The 16,771-nt window shown below is 40.8% G+C and overlaps 1 protein-coding gene across 4 annotated transcripts in view; it reads right to left on the reverse strand.

Moving 5' to 3' along the window:
- The window catches only part of CSNK1G1 (casein kinase 1 gamma 1), a 102,540-nt gene that overhangs the window by 876 nt on the left and 84,893 nt on the right, over window positions 1-16,771 (reverse strand). The window contains exons 10-12 of one of the 4 annotated variants that reach the window (XM_068963227.1): window positions 14,325-14,435; window positions 6,568-6,674; window positions 3,247-3,270 (exon numbers count right to left, since the gene is read on the reverse strand). In XM_068963227.1, the coding sequence (XP_068819328.1) occupies window positions 3,247-3,270; window positions 6,568-6,674; window positions 14,325-14,435 (242 nt within the window). The remainder of the gene's footprint in view (window positions 1-3,246; window positions 3,271-6,567; window positions 6,675-14,324; window positions 14,436-16,771) is intronic. The other 3 variants (XM_068963223.1, XM_068963232.1, XM_068963229.1) reach the window with 3 other exon arrangements.

A 16,771-nucleotide genomic window follows, 5' to 3' on the forward strand; every position in this document is an offset into this window, starting at 1 on the left:
CCTGGGCTTGGGTAACCCCCTGCCCCAGGACAGCAGTCTTTGGAACTGGAAGTCGCTCTTGCTCAGGCAGTGACTATTCCAGAAGAGCGTGACGAGGGTTGTGGCACAGCTGGTACAAAAGACGTCCTTTCCAGGAAGCTGATGCATAAAAAATGAGAATGCCAGGGACAGAAAGTGGCGAGTGAGTCAAAGATGCCAGATGATGGAGGGTAGAGAAGCTGGAAGTGTAACTCAGGATTGCTGGATCCTTGAAAGAAAAGCTTTACTCAGAAACTGTCTTTGGCTCTTTTGCCTAATCCTTTTGGGTTTAACATCAAAGTATTCACAAAGAAATAAAGTGCTGTTGCTTACTTCCCTGAGCCCCTAAGTCCTCCGCTGTAGCTCAGATTCCTTCCTTTTTCAGTCAGACCCATTGGTATTCCCATACCCAATGGACTAGTTATTAAAAATTTGGATAAAGTGTCTTCCTAGAATGCAGAAATTGATGTTTACACAGAAAAATGATGGGCTTTAACCATATCTGAATGAATTAAACATGGAGATGTTGGAAACAGGTGGTTAAAGAGAGGCTTAAAAAAAAACTTTTTGAACAATTTTTTAAAAATACTGTTTTGTTAAAAAAAACAACAACACAACATTTTATTTATTTACTTAGGGCATGCTGGGTCTTTGTTCCTGCCTGAGGGCTTTCCCTAGTTGCAGTGGGCAGGCTTCTCATCTCAGTGGCATCTCTTTTCGTGGCTTGTGGGCTCTAGGGCTTCAGTAGTTGTGCTGCCATGAGCTTAGCTGCCCTGCAGCATGTGGAATCTTCCCAGACCAGGGTCGCACCTGTCTGTGGCCCCTGCATTGGTAGGGAGATTCTTAACCACTGGACCACCAGGAAAGTCCTTAAGAGAGTCTTAAAGATTTTCTAAGAGTATGATGACACATGAGATGTACTATTAATGAGTGGCAATACAGTCACTAAACAAAGTGTCCTTCGCATAATTTCTTTTAAATAAAAATGACTAACACTTTTGATTATTTTCAGTTCTTAATGGAATATCCTTGGGGAAGGATTAAAAAAAAAGAAGGGTCTTGTTTTTGTACATATGCTTTAGAAAACAGACATTTTTCAAGGTGAATGTCCAGAAATTATTAAATAAGGTGAATGAAATCTCATGGGAGCACCAATACTCCAGTAGAGCTACCTGTTCCCTGTTGACCATGATTTTCAGAGGGATCACTAGCATTTAAGTCAATTTCTATTATTCTTTTCGGAGGGTACTAAGATAATGATTTTGTGTTTTTAAGTAAGGGCAATCATTAAAAAGTTCAAAATACTGTTTTGGTCCAATTCAAATGATAGAATTTTTCTTTCATCTCCTCCAGGGCAGGACATAAAAATTAGTATCTACTGATAAGCATCTCATAACCTGATGTGCAAAGCTGAATTCACCTGACCGGAGGAGAGTATAAGCTGCGGTTTAGAGCTTTAGATTAATTTCTGTTAGTTACTATAGTTAGAACTTCAGCAGGAGCAAAGCTCTTAATAGTTTTCTACCCATGAGGAAACAGTCTCTGCAATCTGCTCTTTGACTCTTTGGTTTCTGTGCTGACTACCAGCAACAGGACCTGTTAAAACTTCGTCAGACACCAGACCAGTCCACTGACTGACTCCATACAGATGTCTTATTCTCAGAAGAGGATGAAAGACAAGTGATGAACCCTTCCTGGGTCTTGGGTTTTCTTCCAGCTGATCCTTTGATCCGCTCTCCCTTCAGCTATTCCTGTATTATGCTTCTCTGCTGTACTGGTACACCCTTCCTTTGCTCTAATGCTGGGTTTAAGCCGCACAATATCCATCAAGTCTTCCTTAACCATCCCTATTGACACTGACCTCTCAAGGGACAATATCATGTGACCTTTCAAGCATGTATGTCTTACCTCTCCAGGTAGACTGCACCTAAACTCTTTGGGGAAGGCCCTGGGACCCCCTAGAGTTCCAAACATAGAGTAGATGAGCACACGATAGGCCCTCGGCAGTTAGGATCATGTGACTGACATCTCACAGGAAAATACTGACCATGACAATGTCAGATTACACAGACACATGTCTGGTAAATAAACAGGCCAAATGTATTCCTTGGTACTGCAATACTACAAATTCTATCTCCACCAAACCCTGTACTGTATTATCTTCAATACACCCTGCCACTGGGGAAACCCTGCGGGCAACTTGGCTTAGACTGGTAAAAACTGGTGCCCAACCCAGTCACTGAAGACAAGTAGAAACAAGGCAGAACAGAGTCCAGCAGACTGTAATCACCACACAGAATGTTGTCCCATGCGTGCAGACAATGTGGGGGAGGATTCCAGACTGCAACAGAGCACAGCTCACAAGCACCTGGGAAGTCAAGGGCGTGTCCAGGGAGAGGGGTGGCAAGGGCGCTCTGTCTTCCAGCAAGAATGTGCCTCAGCCAACATAGAATCTTTAGGGCTTCCCCTTTAGTACACCTCATGCTGTAACTAAAAATGCATTCAAGGAAACTTTTCTGAGGGTGGAAACAAGAGGCCCCAGTATCTCATTAGTCAAGTCAGTCCATGGCCCACTAAACCCTTATAGGAAGGGAAAAGGAGAGAAAAGTGGGAAAAAAAGACAGTAAATGAAAAACAAACAAAAAACTCAAAACAGCAACAACAAAATGTCCATCTTTCCCCCAAGAAGTAGCTCTCTTACTCAGAGAGACTCATATTCTATAGATGGAAAAACCAGCTAAACCAAAAAGAAAAGTCACAGATTTTTCCAAAGCTGCTAATTTAAAAGTTAGAGACCAAACCACAGAATGTGAGATTATCTGGCAATGACTGTTGTGAGGAGCAACTAGATTCTGATTATACAACTGATCAGTAACTCGGTCTTCTTACCTCTGTCCCTCTCTGTCTGATAATATCTGGCCGTATTAATTTCAGAAAAAAAATGTGCTCAGCTAAAAATGAAGAGACTGTTTTGGATACTGTGGGATACTGTTTTGACAGGAAGAGGCAGCAGTGTGGTGGGTCTGAAAGGAGAGAGGGAACAGATGAATTCCCAGGTGAATGCCCAGGCCTGCCCATCACCACCTTGTAGATCTAGTGCCCCGGCCTGGGCGGGGACAGCACAAGGTGGCATGAGGAAGCCACTGAGTGTTCCTGAGGTTTGGCTTTGCCAATCCCAACCTAGCCTGGTCCACTCCCCGAGCATGTGAACTGGAGAGAGGGACTCACCACAGGTTGAGCATTTTCAGGCAGCTACAGAATGTGTGAAGAGAAAAACACAGAAAGGAAGAGAAAGAGAGATATTAGTCCACAGAGGTGAGAGGAAAGCGACTCCCTGTGAGCCATGCAAACATGCAGTATGTGTCTGTGTTTAGGTTCTTCCTCCGTCAAGGCAGGGTGAGTAGGCCCAGGCCACTTGGTCCCCACACTGAAGTGGAGGGGGTAGGGGGAGGTGCCTGACAGAAGCGTCAAGGTGGGAGCTGGAGCTGTGAGGACTAAGGCAAAACTGAAACAGCTGGTGGGAGCCTCGAGAGTGGGCTTTCCTGGGCAACTTCCAGAAAGGGAGCAGAGGAAAGGGCATATGATCCTGCTTGTATGAATTCAAACAGGCACAAGGCCGAGTCATTCTGATTCCTGCATGACGTCATACCATGCAATTTGTTAAGCTGATCTCCCAAATATTCTGAGGGAAAGAGAAGTCTCTGGCCTTTCTGTAAGACCAACATACATGCCTGACCAAAAAGGCCAGCAGTTAGCTCTTCCTCTAGAGGGGAAAACAGGCTTAAGAGACACTTTATCCTATTAGGAGAGAACAAGGAGGGTCACTGCTGCTCTGGATTAAGTTATAACTGCCAGAGAAGGGCCTAAATCCCATTCTTGTTAATTCTCAGGGGAAATGAGGTCCACATGTGCCAAGCTGTAGCTAAAGTCAGTGGATAACCAAAAACTCCTGTGTTCTTACAAAAGTCAACCGAAAAGTTGCCTTGCCTCACTACCCTTTCAATCACACTTAAACAAGGATATGTGTCCTAGAGCTAAATGTAAGATAGACATTCATTTTGTTTATAGTACAAACAAACAAGACCCTGTTCTCTCCACCTTTACACGAAGCAAGCTGGGTGAGAAACCCAAAATCAAAAGCTTCGACGTGAAGGTTTCACACTGTTTGCTCAGGACCCTCGTTGAATCTTAATCTAAAAGCAACAGCCCCCTCTTCTTCCACAAGCAGGTTGCATGGACAAATGGCGTCACAGCTGTGTGCAATGAGGAGTTGTGTGGGATGCCTTGTGCTTCCCTAGCTGTGACTTCTTCCGATGAAATTGATCAGGCAGGTGGACACATGGCTCCGACCCCCCGACTACTCTCCTCATACATAAAAGGCCACGAAGAAAAACACACAGCTGTGCCCTGACAGTTCTCTGGGCAAGATGGATTGGCAGCTCATGAAATCACTGGGGAAATCAGCAGACAACATGTCCTAAGCCATGCTTTTGGATGACATTTGGTCAAATACGATTGCTCCCCTTTGGTTTCCACACCTTTCAGAAGGCTCGAACCTGGCACAGAGGTCCTTTTTGCTGAATGGGGAGGCTTTAAACTCTCTTTATGTCCTGGAATTTAGATTATGTCAGAACAGAACACACCAGATTGAAATGTCTTTGTGCGAATGGTCCCCTATCTTTTACACAGAACACAAACACCACACTCACATATACAATTAGTGTACACATTTACCAAAATGAAATGAAATAAACTGGTTCAAAGATAAATCTGTACAGGGCATATCGTTAAGACTAAAGCCCATCCTATCCTGGTATTCAGAGCACAGTAGTAAATCCACAGCTCACCTAGCCTTCAGAGTGATAGCCACAGCCGTGGATTGGGAGTGAGGTGGGGTGGGAGGAATGGTGCAGCCACCTTGCAGCTCAGACAATATTTCGGTCAGACCACACCCGGTGCAGTGGTTCCCAACCTCAGCTACACATCTCAATCACCTGAACTTTAAAACTTTCTGAAGCTCAGGCCATATCCCTGATAAATGAAACCAGCAGCTCTGGAGCCAGGATTCGGCACTTGTATTTTCTGACGTGGCCCAGGAGACTCCAAGGTGCAGTCAAGGTTGAGGGCTCAGAAACCATACTGTATATCTGGGAAAGTGAAGTTCTGTTGTGGGAACTGAAATACTGAGTACCATGAAAACTTCCAAAGTCCCTGAGAATAGGGAGCATGTTTCCTTACTGAAAATGGTCTCCTCCTGACTTTAAACCCCTCCTTTGCCCTCCCTGTATATTAGGGCCTTACTTTAACCAGGAGAGGGCTATCTGAAGCTACCTACAGTGAGCAGGGACTCAGCAAGAGAGTCCAAGTCTTTTTGTCTCTTTGTGTGAATAGCCCCCTATCTACTGGGTAGGAATCCTCAAGCCCTGGCTTCTGAAGGAAAGGACCTTTGAAAGCAAAGTGAGTCCATCACAGAGATGGGCAGCAGAGCACAGAATGGGCAGGGCAACAACCATGCAAAGTTGTGCTGATATCTAGGAGGAAGAATGCAGATCTTGATTAGCTTCTTACTACCTCCTACGGAGGCACAAACGTCTTCCGGCTTGGCTATATCTGGAGGCTCAAAAGATCATTTAAGGGACAGTGTCATTATAGATACATTGCCTGCTTCTGAGAATAATATATGGGAACAGCCTGCATGTTATCAAAGAGTTTATAAGAAAAGTCATCCATAATGGGCACGGCAGAAGTTGCTAATCTGTGAAGGACTTCTCTCTCCCTACCTAATGTTGTACTGGAGCTTGAATCTGGACCTGAACTCAGGCTGGGACAAAAAGGGAAAGTAGTAATGGAGATGCTGCTTCTGTAGCAGAATCAGCAGTATTTCACCTTTGACCCCATTTTCTAAGAGTTTAAACACAGACCATGCAGAGAGCGCTAGAGGCCAGTGGGATGGGAAGGGCAAGCCAATCACATGCAAGAGAAGCAGAAAAGGGAAGAGGGGCTCTCCACCTTCTTGGGGTTAGTGTGATTTCCTCTCCTTCCCAAGACTCACTCATTCAACAGGTACAGATAACTGACTAATACAAGTCTCTCTGAATTCAGAATACTTTGAGAACAAAAGGGCTCTGAGGCCCTTGTCAAGGACTACAGATATAGAGCGGTTAGCCAAGAACCAGAAATCAAAGGCTGGCCAGCATGGCCCATGGTGAGACAAGCAGATTTTTCTCTCTGTCCCTTAGGGAGCAAGAGGCTCCAGGGCCCCCAAGAGACTCGTGACTATTCTTGGGTGTAGCTTTTATACCATGATCCTTTTAGGTCACTACTGTCTTTTCATCCATGTGGACTAGAAAAAGTGTCTTCCCAGAAATCACAGCTAAAGAAGGGTGGCGGGGGCTAAGGTACCATGCACAAAATAAAATGGTCTAAGGAAGAAAGCGGTGGGCACAAGCATGAGAAATCCAGTCTGCAATGAGCAGCACATGAGAGGAAAAGACAGAGCAAAGATTTCTCAACCTATAACTCAAAAGCCCCCTTGAAAGATGAACGTACTTAGCTTCCTCCACTACCTCCACCTCGGCGTGAGCTGTGATGGGTGCATTGGAGTGGGCTCCCGTGGGGTCGTCGACATTCAGCTCTCCATTGGTTGAGCTAACCACCTGAAACAGAAGGACAGAGTGTGACGGACACCACAGCAATAGGAGCCTCCTGCCAGTGCCAGAGAGGCTCACTAAGCGAGACCTGGTCTCTAGCTTAGGTAAGAGCCTGGCAATGTTTACAACGTTTGTTTTTCTGGGCTGGGGGGCCAGACGTCCTAATTTAGGGAATGTGCCCAGACCCATATCATGTGAAAACACAAAACTCACCTAACTATGGTAACTTTCATACTGAATGCCTACTCTGTTAGCAACTCTTGCTACACTGTGTTGTGTTGTATGTGTGTGTGTAAATCGAATCCTCACAGAAATCCTATAAAATAGTTGATATTACTGTTTCTAATTCTATTCCTCTCCGCTTATTATGCTATAATTATATACAGACTCAGTGATGATGTTAAAAGAAAAAATCTAAAGAGGAAATCAATAGTAAGCATGGAAAACTATAAGCAGTCGCACTTTCCTTCGGAAATTTCTTCACAGCTTTGGACCTTCGGTTTGAAGCTACTGAAATAAGACTGCCACACCCTCTCTGTGTGAGAGGGCAGACAGTAAGGAAACACTTCCCCTTGGAAGGCCGGTCTTATGTCCGCAACCTTTATTTCAGGCTCAGTGTCATCCCATGTCTCACTGACGGTCCCCGAGCTGTAACTGAAGGCTCGCACTCCTGCCATCTGGTTAATGAGGAACCGATCAGGCTTCTCTTGCTCGTGCAGCTGCTTCTGTCACCTGGTTTCGTTTCCAGCACACGATTCCTGCTTATGTGGGTGCTGGGAAGTGGGAAAAGGGACCCCACTGGACAAACCACTCTGCTGTTAAAGACCTTGGCTGAAACATGGGAGAGAACCACAAAATAGGATCAATGGTTCAGATATCATATATGCCCTGGGGTAAGTAACTTTTCATCTAAATGAGACTGTTGCTTATAGATTGATGTGAGAATTATACAAGAAAATGCATGAAACCACGTCTGGTACAATACCTGGTGCACTGTAATGGAGACAGCACAGCGCAGCAGGTAAGAAACGGGCTCTAGACTTACTCGGCCCTGGGTCTGAACCCTAGCTCCACCACTTACTTGCTGTGGGTCCCTGGGCAAGATCCTCACTCTTTCTGTGCCTGAGCTTCCTAATCTGTAAAATGGGGAAACAATGCTGCTTACCTAACTGGGTTACTGCGCAGACAATGCACAGAAAGCGCTTAGCCCAGCGTCATGGAACATGATAATGGCTCAATAAACATTCACAGCGCTGCTATTCTCCCTCCACCAAGGTTTACTTTTATCTCCCGCTGGAGCTGGGAGGGAGTAATCTGTAACTATTTCCTGCACACTGATAAAAACGAAGGTGGAGGGAAATGTTTAGTCTAAGGAATCTTTGAGGTATTTATTCAAAAAGGAAAGGGCAGACGAGGTGAATACAACTTATCAGCAGTCTTTGCTCACCATTATTTCTAAACTAGAGGTATTTATTATTCTTATTAATTACATCAATATAAGCTTTAAAAAATTATTAACAATGCTGTACAGTTAGTCAAGGAAACATACAACATTAAACCTGGACTTACCCATGGGAGACCCAAAATTTGCTAGTAATCAAATTTAGCATCTCTGATCAATGAAACCACCTAACCTTATTTATCTCCTGATATGATATAATGAATACTACATAGTATTATCTATATAGTATTCTTGCAAAAAAAAAATTTATCTGAATCTTAAGTATGATGGAAAAAATAAGAAAATCCAAAGTGCAGGACATTCTATAAGACAACAAGTCTAAATTCTTTAAAAAATATATGTCTTAAAATTCTTTTTTTTTTTTTAACACAGAGGTGATCTTTATAGATTAAAAGAAATTAAGAGACTGAAGAGGCATAACAACCAAATGCAATGCATGAACCCTAATCAGATCCAGAACACTACAAAATAAATTCTGGAGACAATTGGGGGAAATGTGATATGACTGTATACGAGCTATTATGGAATTATTAATTTTCTTATATATGACAGTGGTGGTGTTGGTTGCATAAGAGAATGGCTTCATTCTAAGGAGATGCAGGCTGAAGTATTTTGGGCTGAAATGTACTTACAAATACTTTAAAAACACCCCCTCCTGAGTTAAAATATGGCAAAAATCAATCGTTTATTAATCTAGTTAAGGATACACATAGGCTCACTGTATCTCCCCTTCAACTCTGCTATAGATTTTTAAATTTCATAATGAAAAGTTGGGGAAAATGAAAAGTTTCAACAAAAATGAAAAGTTGAGGAGATAAGGTTTACAGATTGGAGAACTATAGTCCTGCTAATGTTGTCCTGTTAATTTCCTCAGCCTACATATGCTTCTGGTGGGCACAAGGAGAAATCACAGAATGTTTTTCAATAAACAATTCAGGAACTAGATAAGATGTTAAATAAATGGTCTTGGCCTCTACTGACATAAACGAAGCGACAGTCAGCATCACACTGTGAATTACCTGGTGACGTTGGGTCATGGCACTTGCTTACAGCGTTTCACACATCTCATACTCTAATTTCTCCTTACTATGCTGCCACTTGACCCACAAGCAGTGTCCTTGGGTGCCCCATTTTACAGACTAGACATCTTGTCTGCATCCATGAGTATCTGGTCTCAAACAAATCAGGCACAAATGATAACTCTACCATCAACTGTCTAACCTTAAACTTAACTGCATCTAAAACATACTTGGGAATCAAGGGCAACTAATCTGGACCTCTAGAGCATACACTTAATTATTTCAGGTTGGAGGTGCAGTCTGTCAAACCACGGGACTGGTGCCTAGATGTGCGGTGGAACACCTAGTGGAGGTGGCCAAAGAGCTGGATTCTCAAGCATCAACGCTCTTTGTGAGCCTGGTTTCCATTTCTGTAAGCTAGGCCAATAACCACCTTGGTTCCACTGACCTCCTAATTACTATGGCAGTTAAACATAATGATATTTAGAAAGCAATGTGAAAAACTGTGAAGAACTCTAAGGATGTAACAAATCATTAGTATTTGAAACTATCATTTATACTTTTCCATTGATTATTTTAGAATAACCTAATTTAAAAGTAGGCTTTATTTATATACCTTGAACACTGACAATTTATTTTGCTGTAATCACTAATAATAATATTAATCTCACATTTTTCTGGCTATATCCCATTTAAGACCAAAGTAATTAATACAGGATTACCCATGAAAGAGACTAATGTGAAGTACTGTTTCGAACTTTAGCCCTTCATATTGGTAGCATCCCTTTTAAGAGTCTGAGAGATCTGAGTTATAAGCCCTGCTTTTCAAGTTGTTACCATGAAGAAAAATCAAGAGTTGTGTACCAAAGGAAGCAGTACTTTAGCTGATAACCAACATTTCAATCCTAATACATTTGATAATTCAAAACTAATACATTTGGGGATTCTCTGATTTAGTTTCCCAATCTATAAAATTGGAATAACACTGATCTTAGTAAGAGTTGTAAATAATTATAAAGATTTGAGCAAAGTGAATATTAGCTAAACGTTAAATGTCGTTCTTAAGTTGTATGCCCTTATATCTCCTATATATTTTAATTCAAACAATTTTAGAGCCATTTTTTTGGACAGAAGTGAAAGAAAGAAAGCAAAAGTTGCTCAGTTCTGTCCATGACTCTTTGCGACCCCATGGACTATATAGTCCATGGAATTCTCCAGGCCAGAATACTGGAGTGGGTATCCCTTCCATTCTCCAGGGGATCTTCCCAACCTAGGGGTTGAAACCAGGTCTCTCGCATTGCAGGTGGATTCTTTACCAGCTGAGCCACACGAGAAGCCAAAAATACTGGAGTGGGTAGCCGATCCCTTCTCTAGCAGATCTTCCTGACCCAGGAATTGAACCAGGGTCTCCTGCGTTGCAGGTAGATTCTTTACTAACTGAGCTACGAGGGAAGCCAAATTTTACATACTGTTGGATGGGATGCTTTTTCCACAATGTATTTTGGCCATTTTCCACAACATCCAGAGATCTCAGTCTCTCCATAGTATGGAAGTAGTATATTTGTTTAGTTAATGCTAAACTCGGATATTCGTAAGTGTAAGATACATACTAGGTTTCAAAGACTTATTATTAAGGTTAGTTTCACCTGCTTCTTTTCATTTTTTAACAAGTGATTATTATACAATTTTAAATTACAAAAGAGACTCATTTCTCTTAACAGCACTGTTCTAAAATATGTATCTTTACTATTTATACATTTTTTTCCCTGTACTTTTTTGAGGGCTATTTATCTGAAACTGGATTCATTGGCTCAAAAGTGGTAGATAAGATTTTAACAGGTATTGCCAAATTACCTCCATAATAGTTGAAACTCACGTTTCAACAACACTAGATGAATCGGCTATTATTAAACTTACAAATTTTTGCAAATGAGATAATCAGAAACTGATACATGTGTGTATATATATTTACATATATATTTTTAAATTGTTAGGTTTTATTTTTATTAGTTATACAAGCACACTGGGTAAAGAATCAAATATTCATACTCAATATTTGTGAAAAACAATAATCTCTTTCCTCCACTCCACCATTTCCCTTTCCTTTATAACTGATTCCTTTGTTTTTCACTTCCATATCTCTGAATAACATGCATCTTGATTTGTTATTTTTAGGCAGTGTATTCACCTTTTTTATCTTTTTATTCCCCCATTAAAGTTTATACAGTAATTACTAAATCACTTCTTAGTGTTTACAACAATTAAAGGCTATTTACAGCTGTATCATGGAGTTTACCATAGTTATCTTTTCTTCCCTGTATAATTTCTTGTTTGACATTGAGCTAACTAATAAAATTGCTCTCCAGGCCTCCTGACCAGCTCTGTTTGGGACAGGCTGCCCTCTTCTACTGGAAGACAGCTGTCAGCCTGGGACCGCATGTCTTTATACTGCTGCTTTCCTGAGTTGGATCTCATTTCCTGGATCCCATATTTACTCTTTCTTGGTTGATTCACTCATTTTCACAGCACACATCCACCTACAGCTTCACAAGGGTACATGAGAAGTAAAATTACTGGGGCCACAGATTTTTGAAAATGTCTTTATTACATATTCCAACCAGAATTGACAGTTTGCACAAGTACAGAATTCTAGACAGGAAATAACTTTTTCTCAGTTTTGAAGGGATTGCTCATTGCCTTCTAGCTTCCAGTACTGCCGTTCAGAAACCTGAGGCTATACTAAGTCCTGGTCTTTTATTGCATGTGACTGTTTTCTTTTTCTGGAAGCTTGAAGGATTTGCTCTTTGTCCTCAGTGTTTTGAAATTTCACAGTGATATACTTTGATGTGATTTCACCATCCATTCATGCTGGGCACTCGATGGGCCTTCTGACCTGGAAACGCGTCTCTGAGATCTGCGAGATTATTTTGTCCACGAGTTCTGCCCCTCCACTTTCTCTGCTCTCTGGAACTCCCGTTATTTATAAGCTGGACCTCTGGTCTCTTCTTAAATCTTACGCTGTTTCCTACTATTTTTATCTCGTTCTCTTTGCTCAACTTTCTGGGAGACTTCCTCACAACTTTATCTTCCAAAGTTTTGAGCTTTTTGTTTTTGAGCCACACCACATGGCAGATGGGATCTTAGTTCCAGAGTCCTAACCTCTGGACACCCAGGGAATTCCCAAGTATTGCGTTTTAATTTTTTTAATGTATTTATTTTTTAATTGAAGGATAACTGAGTTTTAATTTTTTGTTTATTATGTTTTTAATTTCCAAAAACTCTTTTTTTGGTTTGTTTGCTCTTAGAATATTCCTTTTAAATGTAGCATCCTGTCTTTGCTTTACAGTAGCAGTATCTATGAGGTTTTTAATAACAAAGTATTTTTTTGTTGCTGTTGTTGCTCTTTTTGGTCTCTTTTTAAGGGCTTTCTTCAGAAGTCTGATAATCCCTGAATGTTTGCTCATATTTAAAAGTGGGAGAAAGTAAACTGGCACTGTGAGTATAGAGATGGGATTTCTAAGATGATCTCATAGCAGAATGATCCGGCTGGCCAATTCATTAGGGAAACCCTGTTGTCCATAGGCTCAGATGTTTTCTCTGGGGGTGGTTAGATCCCCCAGAGCTGACTCAAGCTCATACCTTTAAGGTCCACACCCGACTATCTGCATTCTTAAGTACTAAATGGGAAAGCAGGAAGTCAGTATGCACATATTCATTTAATCTCCCCTTTTCCAGTATGGTGTTCCACCCTCAAGTGTGCCTTGTATCTCCTAATCCAGAGACCATCTTTTTTTTTTCCTTTTGGCCATGCTGCATGGCATGTGGGATATTAGTTCCCTGACCAGGGATAGAAGATAGAACCCGTACTCCCTGCATTGAAAGTGCAAAGTCTTAACCACTGGACCACCAGGGAAGCCCCAGGGACCTTTTTTTTTTTTTTTTTCCCTCTCCAAAGAATAACCTTTGGTCTTTGCTGTAAGGGACAAGTAGGGATCTCTGGCTTCTTAAACAGACTTTAAACCAATGTTCTTCATTTTAGCACACACCTCTCTCCACACTTTCTGAGCCTGTGGGGACTCCCCGGTGTAAACAGTCTCTCAGCTTTCTCTTGTATTGGTTCAGACTTTCATTTCCTTGGGACTCCTAAGTCATTTAATAATTGCCCATCTGCTATCCAGCTTCTGATGTCTGATTGCTGTTGCCTCCTTGTCTGTTTTCTCCATTCTTCTATGGATTTATGCCTTAAAAAAAACCTCCTTATCATTCTTTTAGTGTCATTTCAGATAGGGTTGTCTTCAATCCATCATTTTTACCTAGATGCTCCTACAGGACATTTTTGGTTTACAGGTCAAAGCTGTCCTTTGAATAACACGATCTTCAGTAAGTCAGTCCATGTACAGATGTACCTTAAATAATCAGCCTATCAAGATGCATTTCTTTATGCAAAAGGCTTACCTATACCTTTTTAAGAAGAAGAATTTATATTTGGTAGCTCTGGGTTCACCTGTGTGCCCCAACTGGTGCCATCACTTACCAGTATGAGAAAAACAATCAGGTTAAGATTATTAAAATAGTGACATGTGTGGAAAGTTAAGAGACATAAGATGTTAAGTATGAGAGAGAATAAAGATTCAAATTAGTCCAAAGGAAACCAGAAATAATTACTTGAGGAAGGGAAAAAGAATATAGCTCACCTCCTTGAGTTCCCACTCATGAATGGCTGAGTGAGAACAATAAACAATTTGTCTTTATGTGCTAGGGCACATATAATCTTAGAATGAGCTACATATGCAGTCCTCTATCCTCAAAATACTTATTTTAAATGGCTCAGATCTTTACAGTTCCCAGACTTGACACTAACAGACTTCTATCTTGACATTATTTTATGGTCTATCATGAGTGGATCAAGGTTGAAGGATTCATTTCACCAGAAATTACTGTCAGAAATCATATACATACTTCTTAGTCAATTAAAACAACCAGCAATGAACTCAACAAGTGATTCTTACAATGCACCTTAGTAGAAAATCAGCACAGAGATATGCAGTTATCTGTAAGAGCAGCTCAACCTTACTGTGAGACTCCATTCTAAAGGAACCTGAGTTTCAGAAGCAAGCCAATATTCTACCAGCCAAGCTGGGAGGGCCAGGAGAAGGCAAGGAAGGCAGTAAGTACCTGCACTGATCCCCCATGGCGGTCTGCGGCCAAGTGAGACGTCAGGTACGAGGTATTGGTCTGCCGGCTTGGCTGGATTTCCCACTCTCCTCGGCGCTCTGACGATGCAGTCTGCTCAGGCATTAGGAAGCATGAGAGCAAGATATGGAAGGAAAGGTGAAGCAACAGCAAGCAATTACAAAATCAAGTACATTAGTGTCCCTTCGGGGTTTATTTTTGTTTTGGATTTTGAACTAACAACTGCTGCAAAGCACTGAGAAAAAGCTTGGCTACATTCATTTCAGCCTAACAAGTCAACACATAGCTGTCTCTAACATACCAACCTTGCTGAGACACAGAAAAACAATAATCACCACAAGAGGAGGTTAAAAAAGAAAATCTATCAAAAGCTGGAATTATCTTTTAGTTTCCATATTAGTAAAATTTCAATAGCCACTAAACAGACCAAATTCAGAAAGTTGGGATTGCTGCATAAAGGAATAATCATACTTAAATCATTTCACTGATTAAAGATCTACCTAAATAGGTGGTAGTCAGTACAGAAAATTCTGAGCGCTAAGAATTAAGATAGTGTCTTTTCCTTGAATAGGGAGCCCACTACTCTCAAACTTCCAGAAGACTTTCAACTAATATAAAATGAGCAGTAGCGAGAATATGCTTTATTCTCTAAAAGAATGAGCGAAACCTCTCTTCAAAAGTAGGTTCAGAGGTCAAGAATATGAAAAGATGAGGGAAAATAAGGCTACTATGTTCCTCAGATTCCTCTAGTTATCAGTCTCCAGTCTGGAATAAGAAAAAGTTTAGATTAGACTACATAAACTATTTTCCTCTAGAAAGCAAAAGGCAGATCTTTTCCCAGCAAAAGAAGGGCTTTTGATTCAAAATCTCGTTGGGTTCTGCTTTCACCTTTGCTGTCAGTCAGGCTCTCTTCACTCCTCCTTTACCTGTGTTTTAGATCTCACACTATTCTAATCTTGCTCACATGTCATATCTGTTCTTAAGAATCTGTTTAGGTGCCTCTTCCCCTGTACCAGATGGCTGAGGAGGTGTTAACATTATGGTGCTCAGCTGTAACAGTCCTAAGGCTCTACAAAAATGAAAAATGAGGTGTTGGAGAGGCAGCAACGAGGGATTAGTAAATCAAATTTTAATTGCTGCTGAAATTAACAGCAGCAGGGGTTGGGATGTGATATTGCTGCTCTACAGGAAAACCAGTAAGGATGCTATAAATATTAGAAATATAGCTATAAATGCTGTATTCTTAAAAAAAAAAGTTGGGGAGGGGAGGAAGACTGAAATAGTAGTAGTCTGAGGTTCCATTTCACTCACCCCCTTCTGGAACTCATTGACAAAGAGTGGTTTTAAGCTCATCTACAAATCACAAAAAGGCTTTGCTACCACCCCCCCACAAAAGGCATCATATACCAGCTGCAACTTACTCATCTTCTTAACTAATGGAGTATGAAGTCACATGGGTAACAGCACTATAAAAGATGCTGGCCATGTTTTCTTATACTCCTCTATAAGAAGGCAGCTGTATTAACTTCCTTGCTATATACTCTAACAAGAGAAAAGTTTAGTTTATTCTGCCAATCATATTTGAGAGAATCAAAGCTACCCCAAATATCTCCCTACCCACTCCTGCCAAGAGAGGTTCAGATGTTTAATTACCCCAAAATAAGACTGTGGTTTATAACATAATCATAATTATTTTATAAACTAATATCCATAGCCTAGGAGTGCTTGATCTCATTTATTCCACTATTGGAGATTTGAGATAATATCTGTTCTTCTAATATTATAACTAATATCTATAACTAAATATCTATTCATGATTCTCTTCAGTTCTCTCTAGGACTTTATAAATTTTCTTATAATATTTAAGTAGATTATTTAAGCTTCTAAACTACTACATAGAATTGTTTGTTCTCAAAAAATTTAAATGCTTAGGAAACATCCAGACATTTTTAAGTCACTCGAGGCTGTTTTGAGTTCTATGATACATGTTCAGTGCGATACTTCTCTCATGAAAAGTCTGTTTTGCATTTGTTTTTAGGGCAGATGAAACATATAGAAAACACTCATTTTTTTAAGCTTAACAAAATCTTGGGCAGCTGGATCAGCTATTAATTCTGTTTTTCCTGAAATACATATCAGAAGTCTGATTTGTTGCTACCCATCTGATTCCCAGGGATATATACTGCTTATATTCATTCTAGCTAAACAGGTAACTTGTTGGAATAATTAAGATTTTTGTCTAAATGAAAATAGCAAGATATTTTTTCAAAGGCCTTAAAGTTATATTCCATCCTCAAAGCAATGTTCTATTTGTCTTCTGAAGAGAGAAAAATAATGCTAGCATTTGATATTGCTTCATTAATGCTTCCACTGTGACAAGTGAAGAATACATGGCACCATCCCACTGCCCTCTGATGCCTTCTATATCC

The sequence above is a fragment of the Capricornis sumatraensis genome, chromosome 2 (assembly GCF_032405125.1).
Source record: "Capricornis sumatraensis isolate serow.1 chromosome 2, serow.2, whole genome shotgun sequence".
NCBI classification, from domain to species: domain Eukaryota; kingdom Metazoa; phylum Chordata; class Mammalia; order Artiodactyla; family Bovidae; genus Capricornis; species Capricornis sumatraensis.